This window comes from Physella acuta, unplaced genomic scaffold (genome assembly GCF_028476545.2).
Source record: "Physella acuta isolate Inbredline_101_S28 unplaced genomic scaffold, ASM2847654v3 ptg000017l, whole genome shotgun sequence".
In the NCBI taxonomy this organism is placed as follows: Eukaryota; Metazoa; Mollusca; class Gastropoda; family Physidae; genus Physella; species Physella acuta.
In genome coordinates this window covers 3767408-3784011 of record NW_026731537.1, presented here as the reverse complement: position 1 = coordinate 3784011, position 16604 = coordinate 3767408, and the positions used below count along the sequence as shown (strand labels likewise).

The following is a 16604-nucleotide window of genomic DNA, read 5'->3' as shown; positions in this document are numbered from 1 at the left end:
CACACACCGATCCCAAATTTAACATTAGCTTATCACAAGCACCTCTCATCTTCAAATGTTTATGATGGCTAATGATCGGCTTTAATTTAATTAGACGGTACACAATATTTTAAATGAAAGGTACCATAACGCGTCTTACTCGCAGAAACCAATGACACCTTTTCAAACAAACAACTTTGTGTAATAAACCTAATAATTAAGTCACCTCAACTACGATCAGTACTCAATCGTTCAACGATCACCACTCAATCGTTAAAAACGGACAACTACAAAACTCAAGTTTACCTGACTCTTCATGATCCGGATAATTTCCACAGGATTTATGTTTTCCGTATTCACTCTAATATTCAACAAAATCGGATAAACATCACCTGAAAAGAACTAGATTCTAGAACATAGATAAACAAAAACCAGTCGGAAATTCAGCGCTTGAAAAAACTCCGGCTACTAGACGACCCCCAACCAAAGTGACAAAACGGCTTTTGCTATGTATTACCCGGACTTCAATGGTAAGTTCCTAGTATTTCTCTCATCAATCTTTCTTTCGTTTTTGTCTTTTCGTGATCATGTTTCTAAACATCTGTATATACCTACATAAACATAGACGAACGGGAAGTTAACTGATCTTTGGGATAATTACCCTAGGCTTCTCGCCTCCACTAATATCTTGTCCATCTCTTCTCCCATCTAATTCATTTTATTGTAAGTCAATATCACGAGGATTCGAACCAGAAAGGTATGGCTCTCTCGCTTGTTTATATCGCGTAGTGTGACTGTTATACCCCTCGACCATCGATTCTAGGAGACTGGAGAACATAAATACCCGGGGTGGGGGGTAGGGACTAGTGACTGTATACCACCCGACCCTCAATACCCCGGGGATGGGGGTGACTAGCCTATCACCCTCTTAGATTCGATAGTGTAGTAGTGCAAGCAACAACAGACACAAGAACTGGTTATTGCAAGCTAAACTTTTGTTTTGTTTACTATAGCATGGCATTCTTTACTAAACTAACATAAACACCGGAAGTGACGTATGTAGCGACCATAAAGGTCCAGTCAGTATTGTCCATAATGTGAGTGACCATTCCATCAACAGAATCCCCCCCCCCCCCCCCCAAAAAAATTAATTTGCGTGCATGTTTTACCTGCTTTGTTCTCTAATAAACACGGTTCTATGAAAATGATACAAATTTAATGCGCTAGTATTTTTAATAGTCGTTGATAATTATTTTATAGCATTCAGAATTTAGAATTTTTAGTATATTTTACTTGTACATCAGAAATTGTTCTATATTAAAACGTTTATACGGCAGTAATCGTATTGTTAGCAAAATAGATCTATCACAATTAGACAAATTAAAACAGAATTAAAGAACATCATTAAATGACTTGCAGTGAGTACTAGAGCGTGAGATCCACTAAAGCATTACAATTAACATTTCGGGCGTTGTTTAGTCCCCAGCGACAATCTTCCGCCTAACATTAGTTCAAGCTAACATGTTTATGAGTAGTGAATGTCATTTTATAACACAGAAATGGATATTTATTACCAATCCCCTTCCCCAAATAGCATAATTACACATTTCATTAAACGATCACCCCCTCACAATGTACAAGATTTCTAATTACTACCCGCCCCTTAATGTTCATTAAAGAAATACTTCTATTGTTTTTAAAATTAATAATTTATAGACCATTAGTATCAAACTATGAATTTACTATCCGAAATTCCAGACTCAGTTTCAGCCAATAACTTATAAGAGTGATAAAAATTAACATCACATCTACAATATATAACACAATGTAACCAATTGATATACCACCCCACCCTCTTTGTTACACACAATAAGTGCTCAGTTCTTTAAGTAATCAAGCAAAATCTCGTTCTTTATTATATTATCTTTTTAATTATCATGGTAGTTATGTAAATAAATATGATCTCAAGTTCATTTCAACAAATATCAATTCATATCAATAAATATCAACTTATATCGACAAATGTCAACTAACATCAATACATATCAACTAATATCAACAAATATCTAAACACTTGAATCAGATGCATATTTTAGATTATGTTTTCACTATACACTTGAGTACAAGGAAATTCTAAATAATGCCAGATTTAACAAATTAAATACTGAAAAAAAGTTAAACAAATATAAATGAAATTTTTTAAAGAAACCATTGACTAACAATACATATTTTAAAAAAAACATTTGAAATTGATGCTTAAATATACTCGAATGAATTCTATAATACAGTTAGGTCATTACTACATATCTGAAATTCAGTCTATTATTTCAAACAGTTTAGGATAAATAATAACGAAATCTATATTATTTAAAAAAAACACACACACAATGCATACTATGGTGATATAAACTGAATCAAAGTAGGCTAAACGTGTGATCAACTGAATGTTTTTATTTTTAACAAGCTGTAACTATTACTTGGCAGTGCAGTCGATTGTATCCTGATAATGTTAGGGTTGGGGGTGGGGTGGGGGTAGGGGTGGGGTGGTGTTTGTGAGGGAGTGTGTGGCAACTATTGACATAACACCATCTTTAACTTTTAAGTGTGTGGGTAAAAATTAACCGTAGCGATGGTGTGGGAGGGGGGGGGGGCGGGTTCAGAAGTGTTATCTAACGTTACAAGTGTTGGCCTATGGAGATATTTTATAACTTTATATTGCCCCGGGTGTGTAAAAATGTCTCGTTTTCTTTAACTTATATAATGTGTGCCCGACCTCGAACTGGCTCTATCAGTGGAATACTTAAGCATTTGATAAAAAAAACTTTTTGTAATGTTTGTGTATTCAATTGAAATGGGTTTTTTTTTGGAGTTAAAACTTCTTTATGAAATAGTAGTATACATATCGGCAACAACTAAATAGGGGCTATATTCCATTTACACAGTCATATAAATCTTAACACCACGCCCTCCCCCCCCCCCCCCTCCAATAATCACGTGCTATATTCGCCTATTGTCTTGTTAAATAATATTATAAGGCACAGATAAGGTGCAGTCCATAAATGAGGTCTTACCTCCTCCCCCTCTCCTCAACACCTCACTTCAGAAAAGGCAAGACAACCTCTTACCCACCACCAACAAACTGACAACATATTAAACCAATATTAACCTGTCTTATTACATTTACTATATTTTTCAAATAAAAACTTTTCACCCGTATCTTGCCCCCCCCCCCCCTCTCTCTCTCTCTCATAAAGAACTACGTCAAAAACATACAATCAACCCGTCCCTGTGCTACGTGACGCCCTTAAGGCAACATTTGGCCGCAGCTAAGTTTTCTACAAAACTTCGTGGATTTTTTTTAAAAAATCATTCCTTTAATCAGTGCTAAGCATACCATTAGTTACCTAAGTTGTCATTCCTTAATGTAAATTTAAAATTAGTTTCGAATGTTTACCTGAATTCATGTAGGGCCTATGGTGAAAAATATTTGAAAATATTTTTGGGAATTCGTGTAAGGTATATAATTAGTTTTCAATGTTTTCGGGAATTCTTGTAGGTATAAAATTAGTTTCCAATGTTTTCGGGAATTCTTGTAGGTATAAAATTAGTTTCCAATGTTTTCGGGAATTCTTGTAGGTATAAAATTAGTTTCCAATGTTTTCGGGAATTCGTGCAAGGTTATTAAAAGTAGCCATGTGCTAAGATTGTAGCTCACATATGAGAACATTAAGTACCAAAGTTGTTGTGTAGGGTTTAATCTCTGACCACGAAATTCTCCAAAACTGAAAGTTTTTAATATGAAGTTACGAATATAAAGCTGAATGTTTAGAGTATATTACTTAAACTAAACATATTATTAATATATTACCCATCTAGGTGTGTAGAATGTTTAAAACAATTCTTAGCTAAAATAAAGTAAATGACATTTAAATCACAAATTAACTTATTTTTATAAGGTTAGCACACACTCTAATTGTGATTTAACGTATATTCCAAAGACATATTACAACAATTATATTACAGCTGCTTTCATTTACTTACCCTGTGATGTTCCGTTTTGACTGACAATCCTCCCCCCCCCCCCCTGCGCCACTAATATCACAAAATTGTTTAATTCTTTCCCGCGCTTCTCAACGTTTGGCAATTTGCGTCTGTCCACTCTACCCCCACACCAACCCCCACATCAACCCCCCCCCCCCCTCCAACCCTAAGACATTATTTTTCCTTACTTTGGCTGTTCCCCTAATCTAAAAATCCACAATTTGTCTGTCCCCCTCACACACAATCTTTAATTTGTATTTGTGAGTACTCAACCCCTATCACACACTCTTACGCTAGATTTTTACTTTCTTTATTTGTCTATATCCCTCTAAAACTTTACTTTTGTCTGCTCCCCATACTAAAACTTTCCCCTTTGCTCCCCACACTAAAACTTTACTTTTGTCTGCTTCCCCCCCCCCCCCCACCCCCACCCCCCACACTAAAACCTTACTTTTGGCTGCTCCCCACACTAAAACTTTACTTATGTCTGCTCCCCACACTAAAACTTTACTTTTCTTAATTTGCTCCCCCTTCAAGGTCCCCAAGGAGAGAAACTATGGAAGGCCGGAGAAACAATTTTTCCTGGTAGGAATTCATTTTCCATTTTTCAAAATATTTTATCGACCACATTATCTTTCTTAAAAACCAGGATTTGAACCCGAGAGATCACACCATCACGTGACTAATTGCTTGATTTAACTTATAATCCTAACGATTTCTAATACTTAATCAAATCAAATTAATTAACTACTTTTAATTGTATTAAAAATTTGAAACATAAAATGAAAAATGCAACATCACATAATTGTACAAATTTTGTACACATTTTCTACTAATTGCTCGCTATGAAACATAATGCAACATCTAACATCTAAATATTTAAAATGCCATATTTATTCGCATAAAACTTTAGCTTGCTGGACTAAATCTGATCTCTATCTTCACAGGTCTGGACTTTCTACGGGCTCATGCCAGCATGTCGTCGCTCCCTCTGACGGCCAATGGACTGGACGGCACCACCGCCCTCGGCCTCTCCCTTCAAGGTCGCGACCTCTCCGGCTCTCACCTATCCCCGTCCAAGGGCAGCCCGCCCCACAACCGAGCCTCCCCACGGCCGGGGAGCGCCAGCACCACCCCGACCAACCTCTCCGCACCGCCCCTCAGCTCTGGACTCAACGCCCTGAACCTCATCCAGACGCCCAAATCTGGTCTGAAGCCGTCCAGCTACAGCTCCCCGCCCCCCATGGCCTGCAACCCCGAGCACAACGTCTGCAAGCTCATTGACTACAGGGGCGCCCAGGTGGCGGCCTTCATCGTGGAGAGCAGGGAGCTGATCTGTCTGCCCCAAGCCTTCGAGCTGTTCCTCAAGCACCTGGTCGGCGGCCTGCACACGGTGTATACCAAGCTCAAACGGCTGGAGATCACGCCCGTCGTCTGCAACGTCGAGCAGGTTCGAATCCTGCGGGGACTGGGGGCGATACAGCCCGGGGTCAACAGGTGTAAGCTCATCTCCTGCTCGGAGTTTGACACGCTCTATGACGACTGCACCAACTCGAAGTAAGTTTAGCTCAATTTTCTTAGCTCTTAGTCATTTAACTCTATTTATAAACCCATAGCTCAGCTCTAGTTCTTAACGCAAAATAAGTTTAACTCAATTTCTTAACTTATACCGAGATTAACTCAATGTTTTAAATCACAATAAGTTTAATGAACTCAATTTTCTTATGTCGAAATAAATTTAGCTCAGCCTCCTTAACTCATCCGTTCAAGTCAATTTTCTTGTTTTAAAAGCTCAAACTTTGTTCAATAATCTCCACAATTTTACTCTGTAAACGATACAAATCCCATCAAAGCTTTTCCTTGGAGATATTCTCTACTTTTCTTTCTAATCAAAACCCCGGCTTCTAGCTCAGGCTACAGCTCCGAGCTACGGCTTCAGCTACGGCTGCCATCTCACATCTCTTCTCACGCTGAAAACACTGTTAGTTGTTATTTTAAAGCATCTACAGGCGGTGTCATGTATCCTTACCAGGCCGTTTAGGCGGAACAGCGCCAAGTGCGTGTTCAACAGGAAAATCGATACTTATTTTACACAACTGATCAATATTCATGGCCAGGATTTTTCGAAAGACATTTCCTCAGTTACTTGACAAAATCTCCAGGATTTTCGTACCGGACACCGCCAATGAAGTAGATTGTATTGTTTGGAAGTGAGAATTTTAAAAAGTTTAACTAAACATTTTTTTTAAAATGTCGATGTTTACAGAATATTTATTTTTACCAAATTGCAAACTACTGCGTAATAAATATTAATTCAGCTCAGAATGATTTTAAAGTGCAAGATCTAGACGTTTGCCATCTACTTTGCTGGGAAAACTCAAGTGCATACATACAAACTACCCTCTGTTAAATAATTGCACGTTGAGTACAAAATAATACACTCCATATAAAACAAGTATCATTGTTGTTTGACCCACCAGGCGCTGATGCCATCCCCCATCCAATTCTAATCCCAACATGACTAGGTCTTAACACAAAGATCGTCCCGTGTTTTGACTAGTAGAATTCCATATTATTCCATTACACTTCTGATATTTGCAGCATGCGACTGTGCATACAATTGAAATAAAAACGGTATGGAGTAATGGGTTTAATCAATGTGAGGCTAATGAATTCCGGTGTTATTTAATCGGCAAACCCAACCCCTGCTAGGCTGGTGCAGTTGGATAGATTTAAACATTGGAAACGAAGAAGTGCATTAATATCAAATAAACATGTCGGCGAGTTGGTGTACAATTATGTAATCAGAACTTGTTAATATGTGACTTTTTTTTACCCGCCGGAAATACGGTGTCCTTTTAACAGGACATTATCAGGACACCAGGACATTCTTAGAACATCAGGACATTATTAGGACAACAGGACATTATTAGGACATCAGCACATTATCAGGACACCAGGACATTATTAGGTCACCAGGAAATTATTAAGACACCAGGACATTATTAGAACACCGGGACATTAAGACACCAGGACATTATTAGGACACCATGACATTAAGACAACAGGACATTATTAGGACACCAGGACAATATCAGGACAACAGGACATTATTAGGACACCAGGACATTACCAGGACACCAGGACATTAAGACAACAGGACATTATTAGGACACCAGGACAATATCAGGACAACAGGACATTATTAGGACTCCAGGACATTATTAGAACACCAGGACATTAAGACAACAGGACATTATTAGGACACCAGGACAATATCAGGACACCAGGACATTATTAGGACACCAGGACATTATTAGGACACCAGGACATTATTAGAACACCAGGACAATATCAGGACACCATGGCTTGCTCCATCCGCACCGTCTGTGTTGTGCCTCGTGATTGTATAGATCGATAGTTCAATAACAACGGCAATCACTTACCACCGCAGGCGATTAATTGACCGTAATTTTAGACCAGTGTTGTTAAAAACAGAGTTCAACTTGATTCCACCTCCCCCCGCCCCCGATGTTGATAGACACACCCCTTCCTGTTGATAGACACACCCCTCCTCGTTGATAGACACACCCCTTCCAGTTGATAGACACACACCTCTTTGTTGATATACACCCCCCCCCCCCCCCCTGTTGATAGACTCCCATAAACAAAGTTTATTGTTAGTTATCTAGTGAGTGTCTGTGACTTTGAAAATATATTCGTCAGTTGAAGCAAGTGACATTGTCTAGATTCGATCCCAGTACCCAGGGATTTAAGTCTTCCATTGGTCACGTCCGTGCAGTATTTTAACGTTAATCCTTTTCTGTCTTTAAACAACATATCATCCGTCTCGTTAAACTGATCCTAATCAAAATGATAAACTAGCAACGAAGGATCGGCAGGGTTTTAAAATATTTGTCGAGACCCTCATAATATCTCAATGGTAAGACACCTATCAGATACACCTCACCTTCAAGTGATACACTGGTCTAGCTACCCCACAGATCAAAGTGATGGTCTACTGTAGACACCCCTCACAATATTGATGGTCTATTCTAGACACCCCTCACATCAAAGTGACCGTCTGATCACCCATCCCCCGTCTTTCTGAGCAATATTTCTAATCAAGTCCCAGAATTGAGCTCTTCAAGTGGACTTGCCGATCTCCAGACCTCTGCCCACTGTATCCACTTAAAGCTTAACAAAGCCATGCCTAAAGTGTCCAGTCTACGCCTAACAGAGCCAAGCTTAAAGTGTCCAGTCTACGCCTAACAAAGCTAAGACAAACTTTATCTCCCTCAATAAGAGATCAAATCAATCAATTGGCCATAAATTCCAGCAACTAAAGCTGTAGACTGGGCCGCTGGCCAGGACATGAGCTGGCCAATGGCCAGGACATGAGCTGGCCGTCTGAGACAGTTTTTGTTGGACACACGTCTGGCACGCTGCATGTCATGGTCATCTATGTCCAGCGGACGACAGGAAACACAACTCACCAACGTGAACACTGCACCGTCGTCTGCACGTAACGTTGTATGGAGAGGATATCTAGAGCAGGGTCAGCGTGAGCGGTGCTGGGGAGGGCTGGAATGCTAATGAGCCTTAGGGAACAGGGGGAGGGAAGTAGAGATTTTGGACAATCGGACAAAGGAGTTATATCAAGTGTGTGGCCTTAATAACCATCTCATTAAATATCCATAGCAGTACATCCATTAGGCTATTGGTGGGCTTTTTCTTTGGAAACTAGCTCTTTACTTAATAAAATATATTTATTTATGTTTGTTCTACTTATACATATATATATATATATATATATATATATATATATATATATATATATATATATATATATATATATATATATATATATATATATATATATATATATATATGCAGACCAATATATAATTTAGTCCTATTTTACTATTATTGCTGAGCATTCTCTCTCTGAATAAATTTAGAATTTAGAATAACCGGTTCTCAAATAATTGCTCGAAAAGGGTTGCGATGTTATTAGCTCCTACTGTCACGTGACCTCCGCCATTTTTCTCTCTCTAATCTAAGACGGCCTCTTTCGTCTCATTGTTTTAATGATTGTCTCGATTAACCTCTAAAGCAAATAGAAAACGAGTTCAAAGAAAAAGCAAACTAATTTTCCCCAGTGTATTTCCAAATCCAATTCCAATGTTCGGCTTCAAAAGAAAATCATCGTAATGTCCATCTCAACGGTTTCTTTCATTCGATCTTGGAGTTAATCAGCTCTTGAAAATGAGGATATTATTTGCATTGGCTGCGAGCAGGCGTTTTTATGACGTTTGAGCTCGCGGTCTTTTTGCAATCTAGGCAGGGGCAATAAAACAAAGGGAGAGCAATCCGAGAAACTGGAAAATAATGACGGATCTTGGTCGGCGTTATGACAGATTTACAATAAAATCATTGCTGGTTCATTAGATCAGGGGGGTTAACCGGCCGGGGTTAATCTGGTTGGTCAATAAACCAAAGCCGGACTATCTGGACCTGTGGGTTCTGATGTCTAAAATCAGGGGTAATAAATATTGCTAAATCCAAGCCTTTCGTTTCATTGTAGTCGGTATTAAAATAGTAAATTATATTCAGTCTACTCCACTGTGTTTGAAATTTTAGACATATGATTTATAGCGGGATATTCGTTCTAAACAAACTTGGGTCGACACAATTTATTTAGCGTTAATACATGTGGTCTCCTGAATTGATTTTATGCTTCTTAACAAGAAATACAAGTAAAATATTTCAATTTTCGGATTATAAATTATTTTTTAAATTAAATTTTAAACAAATATTTCATCTAATAAATCTATTTAAACTAAGATTTTTTCCCAGACATTGTATCAGATAATTATATCTGTAATTATCTACGTGGTTAGCGAGTGTTGACTGTGAGAGGTATCCGTATAAATCAAATTGTAACAAACGTAATACGTTTATTGATTTCGTTAGCCGAGGCAGGTTGGACAAAGTTCAAAGTTCAAGTCAGTTTTCTGTGATTGCGTGTGCTTCAGGCCCTCCAGTATAGGGTAAGACGTAATCAGAATTAGCGAGCCCGGGGGTGGAGTGGCTTATGGGGAGGGGGTACCGTGGCTCTTGGGGTACTTGATCTAAGTGGCCAGATTTTTGCCTCACTTATCCTTGTTTGGTTAATGGCGCTGACATGCGCAATGGGCCTACAGGAAGGACCAGAGGACGCGTGTTCAAGCATGCGAAGCAAACATGACCTTGACCGTGGGCTCCATGGTCAAGGTCACTGGACGCTGGTCAAGTATGTTCTGTCAACATTGAGACAGTTTTAGATTTCCTAGGACCTGTTCAGATCTAGGTTAGCGTTAGGGTATTGTGGTCGTTATCCTGACGCATGATTATAATTTAGTCAGACGCATGATTCTCATTTAGCCTGACGCAGGATTCTCATTTAGCCTGACGCAGTATTCTCATCTAGTCTGACGCATGACTTATCCAGCCTAAAATCTCCCCTAAACCTACACCACACATGAACACTACCTCTGTAAATGAACACAAGACGTTTTTTATTTCAAGCTAAACTCCCCGCTCGTATTGCTACTTATTTTATTCGTTGTTTCCTTCGTACAAGAGCAACATGATCGTCCAAGTTCCAGACAAAAGAAGTTTTTAAATGGCCGGTCTGGTTTTAGTGTCGGTGACGTAACTCAGATTTAATGCCGGTTAAAGGCGTTAGACGAAACAGGGGTGGGGTGATTTTATTCACAGCACCTTTTTGGCCAGGTAGTTTATAAAGGTTGAGGTTAAATGCAGGATTTGAACAGTTTGCCAGGAAACGCTTGCCATTTGTTCTGTGTATGGTTGCGGTTGGGTTTCAAGACTCGGAGTTGGGTTCAAAACTTTCCAAATTGGGCACATTATTCTAAAGTTCCTTCAAACCTGGTGGTCCATGGAGCAAGTGAAGTAGAGTTCTGTGACCTCAGCATATAAAGAGATAAATTGGCCATCACTATGCCCATCAGTCTTTACTTTTCCTAACGTGAGTAGAGTACCCATTAGAGCTGGGTGGACTCAGGAACGTTCTACTGACTTGAACCCGGATTTGAACTCGAAACTTTCTCGTTAGCAGTCTAGTCCTCTATGCAAAGCCACGCCGACCCGCATTATTCTACGCGTGAGTAGTTAACCATCGGCCACAGCTGTTGTCAGTGTAGTATGGATGGTCAGGTACAGAAGACACAGGTGCATTCAAACATGGAGTAAAGAGGGCGTTACCCGGTATCAAAGCTAGCACAAGTGTCATGTTTTATATCAAGTTGTTCTGAACATTATCATAAAATTTCATTTTGTTTAATTTAAAAGCTAATTGTAAAGTCAAATATATGTAACACATATTTAAAGCGGACGAAAGCAGGTGAAACACATTTCCCCACTCAAATTTTTACGTCAAACACAGGTTTTGTTTGTTGTACTTCAGTTTTGGTGAGACCTGGATTAAATCAGTGAATCCAGATTTATTATGAGAGCGTAGTGAGACTTGGATAAAAAAATATTGTTTACGTGAAACCTAGATTATGGGTTAATTCATTGCGCGACCTGGATTAAAGGTTACCTTTGCAAGTTCTGAGAATAGTTCCAAAAGTCTTAGTGAGAACTGGATTACGTATAACGGTGTAGAATGATTAAAGGTTAAAACTTAGTGAAACGTGGATTAAAGGTTGTCTTAGTAAGACATGGATTAAAGATTATGATGACCGATTCGTCGTGAACTCCGATTAAACCATTTGGCACAAACAAGTTGTCTTTCCTTTTTCTTTTTTCCCTACTACTGTTTATCTCCCCTTCCCAAAGTCCACAGTGAATGAATGAGCCTTTGTTGACAACCCGAACCTACCACAACATATTTATAACGAAGCGCTATGCCGGGTTGAAGAGAGAACGAATTGCTTTGTCAAACTATTGCTTAGCCTGAACAACATTCACAAGCTCTACTATATCTTTAATTCGAGTTCTCCCCCTTTGAATTACCTACCCCTGATCTAGTTTCACGACGTTTGGTAAACGCGGTGATGTATTAGTTATTTTTATTTCCGGAAGTTGAATGCTCCTGTACCATCAATCCTTTGCAACCGGAACTAGGGGGTTGAGTTCCGGAGCCTTTGTTCAAATCCCCGCCATTTCATTCGACGCCGGGGTGCATGCTATTAAAACGCGTTAGTAAAATATTTGACTATTCGGAAGATAAATATTTGAATCCCAGTTAGCGAATGTCGAAGGAATTACACGTCCCGCCCCCCGCGCGGGATCTATAGACAAGCGCTTGCTTGGTGTGGGTAGGATTAGGGGTCAAATAAAAGATGTTTTGATTTGTTGTTTACGTGTGGAGCAAGGCTGTATCGTTAGCTCAACAAGCCATTTGTAAAGGTTTGAGCGCCGTACGCGATAGGAAATCTTTTGGTGGAAGAGGGTTAGACGTACCGTGATAGTGCGGGATACCGCAGGGTTAAGTTCATTAATAGACGGGGGTTAGCTTGTCAGGTTAGTTATACCTGTGATGTGTGACAGGGGGTGTCAGGGGGGTCTAAAGATCGGGGGTTGCGGCTTTGAGATCGCATTTCTAGTCTCCTGTTTGAGAGAGTTCGTCTGTTAGTATATGTGTTCATTGTGAGTGTTGACAGATTTCTGTGTTATGTGATACGTTCTGTAATTGAGTGTCGGATAGATCTGTCTGTTCGTTGATAATTTGATGTGTTCCGTAATTGTGTTTTGTGATAGTTTGTCTGTAGTTATGTTTCCTTATTTGTATTCATACTTGAGTGTAGCAGGTCAGTCATGATCGTTTAAATACAAAATTAATAATCGGAACTCAGTGCTGGGAGACACGGGCGTTTAATTTCGGGTTATGTTTAGTTTTAAGTTACATGTATAACTAGACTTGGTATCATGTTAAGATGGAAGATTAATTACTTTGTTCTAGCTAATTACGCATTGATCAATGTTTAGGGTTTAGGCTAACGTAAATGTATTGAAACTATCAATACCAATAATTACATTATGGGGAAATTGATAATTGTATAAATATCTCAAAATAAATTTTTCTACACATAAAATGAAATAGAATCAAAGAATTATCTACTAATAATACATATAATACGTATTTTAGATAATACTACTATAGGGTAAAATTAACACCTGAAAAACAGGCAATTTACTACTGTTGCAGTAACATTCGCACTTTAAAACAACTAATTAACTAGTCTAAGTGTGATTTTAACACCTGAAAAACAGGCAATTAACTACAAACTGAAGTAGCAGGTCGCGTCACCTGGACGGACCGGGCTAATAAATTGTCTCCCTTCCCACACCAAACGACCAGCAGACGTCTCATCACCCGCCCTGTCAGTCGGTTTCTTTTGAAGACAAATGAAATATCTGCAAACGCATTTTTATACATATTCATAACGTCAGACATCCTTTAATACCTGAATCTCATCCATTGTTTTGAATGACTTGAAGATTTCAGCATTTTAAATTCTTTTTTTTTTTTTAACTTTCATTTTACCCACCTTTACTTCTATCCCCACCCCCCACACCTTGACCCCCCTCTGTCTTTGATGATGGTCCGTCTTTCTGTGATTGTCATATTTTCCTTGTGGTCCGCTCCTGTAACTGTCACGGACGCCCATGAAGAACACGATTTCACGAACGTCCAAATGGTGATTTAATGCAAGCTTTTGTTTCTGCCGGCTTATATTTCTTTTGGCAAGCGATGAAAGGCGGGTTTAGTTAATCAAAGAAAATAGGACTGCTAAATTAATTCTGTTGCTGAATTTAAATGAAGCAAACTGCGTGGTATGATTGTATGATTGATGATAGGGCTTGTCCGCGGCCGATGTTTTATATATGAAAACAATTTGGACACAATAAAGAAGAGATGTTTTTTTTTAAATACTGTCTTTCTATTGTGCTTTTTAATTTTAATGTATATTGTCTTCTATTATTTTTTTGTCTTTTATTATTGTTATCATTTTGTATTTTATTTTTGTCTTAGTCTTTTCTGTTATTGTTTTATTCTTGTCAATGTCAACGTATTAAAAAAGTATGTTATACTTAACATACATCGCCATTGTGGCTACTATTAGGGTCATTATGAGAGAGAATATAAAGGTCACCATATGTCATTATGAAGATCAATATAAAGGCTATTATACAGATCATTATTAAAGTGGTTATGAAAAGTGTAACAGTCAAATGTAAGGTGAATGCATGTTTCGAGTATGTTTCATAAAAAGGCGATATAAATCTAAAATATAGTGTGGGTGTGCGCATGCGCTAAAAAAAGGAAGCAAGGGGGAGAGAGCGGGAAGAAAATGGCGATGTTTTGGCAGTGAAGTCGTTGTGTCAATGAACCAATAAAATCATGAAAATTTCCTGAACGTGGGTTGTTTAATGTTATAAACCAGACTATAATATGTAATAACAAAGGAGGAGAGAGGAGAGCGGTTGGTGTTTGTTTTTTTGAGTTCGTGCCATGATTGGCAGCAGAAAATGCCGTGACAAAAAGTTTATCTTGCTAAAGGCGCACTGGACAACAAACAACATTGATTGGTCAGCAATGTATGTACATGTTAGCCAGATTAAAACAGGATTCCTGTGACAAAGTTGTGGGGTTTCTCTCCCATGTTATTCTATGAGAGAAACAACATCAACTTCATTGTACCATGTGGTTTCCTGGTTGTGAAGGATTTGGGTGTTTGAATTATGGGCACAATACACCTATAATATATCAGGGCTTGTGTTATAATATATCAGTGCTTGTGTTATAATATATAAGTGCTTGTGTTATAATATATCAGTGCTGTGTTTTAATATATCAGTGCTTGTGTTATAATATATCAGGGCTTGTGTTATAATATATCGTGCTAGTGTTTTACATATTGGGGAGTTAAATGTAAAATGTAAAAATCTCGAACAAAGAGTTCTGATGTCATTCGGATAAACGATTTTTTTTTTAGTTTTTTTTTTTCAAATGAATTTAAATCCAACACTGTTGAATAATTTAACCCTTTTCGGGTCACATCCGGTGTCCTCGGGGTCTGCCGGGTGAGCGGGGGGGAGGGGGGGGGAGAAGACTCACAATAGTCTGTCACCCCCGCCGTGCCACCCCTCCCCTCCTCCTCGGGAGGTGGGTGGCATTGTCAACCTCACGGGGCGCGCCATTCATCCCGGCAAGATGATGACAGCTTACCTGGCCCCTACAAAGCGAGTATCTGGCCAGTCTTCGGGAGCAACCCTCGTCTTGAGCGGGGCCTGACTGGCAGCTTTACGGCCTCGGTGGGGCGTTTTACGGCCGGCTAAAACTTTCTGTCGACCCTACCTGGCCCAGGCACTTCTCATTCAGCAAAATGTGTTCGCTCTTTCGACACTTGCCGGAGGTTTGTTCGTGTGCGTCTAACCACCCAACTTCAGACAACACTTGCCGTAGGTTTGTTCGTGTGCGTCTAACCACCCAGCCTAAGACAAAACTAGCCGTAGGTTTGTTCGTGTGCGTCTAACCACCCAGCCGTTTGTTCGTGTGCGTCTAACCACCCAGCCGTTTGTTCGTGTGCGTCTAAACACCCAGCCTCAGCCTCCGTGGATGCCTAGTCTGGTTCACAAATCGTTTACCCCATGACGTTAATTGACTTACTTGACTGCAAGACGCATTTGAATCAATTCACCTTAGAGCTAAGTAATCGAATCACGACGGTGTCAAGAATACTTAAATCGAATGACCAGAGTACTACAATGCATTGATCTATTGATCACGTGATCACGGATCTAAAAATACTTTAATCACATGAAGGGTGCAAACATACTTTTTAATCAAAGTAACACCGTGCTAATCAGAGTTTCTTCCAGGCATCTCTTCGTGGGGGGTCGGAGCTCTCCCCCCCCCCCCCCCGAAAAACATCCACCGCCCCTGGACGAAATAGAATTTATCTTGAAAATATATACTTTTAACCGTGTCCTCTCCTCCCCCCCGGAAATTTTAGGCCCCCCCCCCCCCCCCCAGAAAATTGAAAATTTCATTTGTCGTCCCTCCCCCTCCCCCACCCGGAGAGAAGATTCTGAAATAAACACGGGTGCTAATATAGTTCTACATCGAGCATCTGACTGTAGAAGCTTAAAAATCTCACTCAAATGACGAAAGTGCTAAAAAATACATTGATCACATTACTGTAATGCTAAAAATACCATTGGCACTCCCCTCCATTTGAGGCACGTTAAGCAAGGCGACGATGCCACTCACCCGTTTGGTTTGGCCGACCTGCTAGTTCCTACCTGTGTCACTTCTGCCAAGCCCCGTTTAACGTCGGTCCTGCCAGGCCCCGTTTAACGTCGGTCCTGCCAGGCCCCGTTTAACGTCGGCCGTAAATCTGGGTTGTCGCGGGCCTGTTCTCACCCGGGATCAAACCACGGCGTCGTCTGCAGCGCCCCCTGGTTTAGGAGAGCAGAACTCAGGGTCAAAGGTTGAAGTTTACGTGTTTTTTTTGTAGGGATTTGTGTGTGTGTGCGTGTGTGTGTGTTGGGAGGGGGGATTAGGTGGG

At 39.7% G+C, this 16604-nt stretch overlaps 1 protein-coding gene across 4 annotated transcripts in view; it reads left to right on the top strand.

Moving 5' to 3' along the window:
* The first annotated feature begins 211 nt into the window (after positions 1-211).
* Positions 212-16604, top strand: part of LOC131939008 (uncharacterized) — a 90766-nt gene continuing 74373 nt past the window's right edge. For all 4 annotated transcript variants that reach the window (XM_059297266.1, XM_059297258.1, XM_059297280.1 and 1 more), the window contains exons 1-3: positions 212-509; positions 4558-4605; positions 4968-5577. In XM_059297266.1, the coding sequence (XP_059153249.1) occupies positions 488-509; positions 4558-4605; positions 4968-5577 (680 nt within the window). In that variant the 5' untranslated portion in view covers positions 212-487. The remainder of the gene's footprint in view (positions 510-4557; positions 4606-4967; positions 5578-16604) is intronic.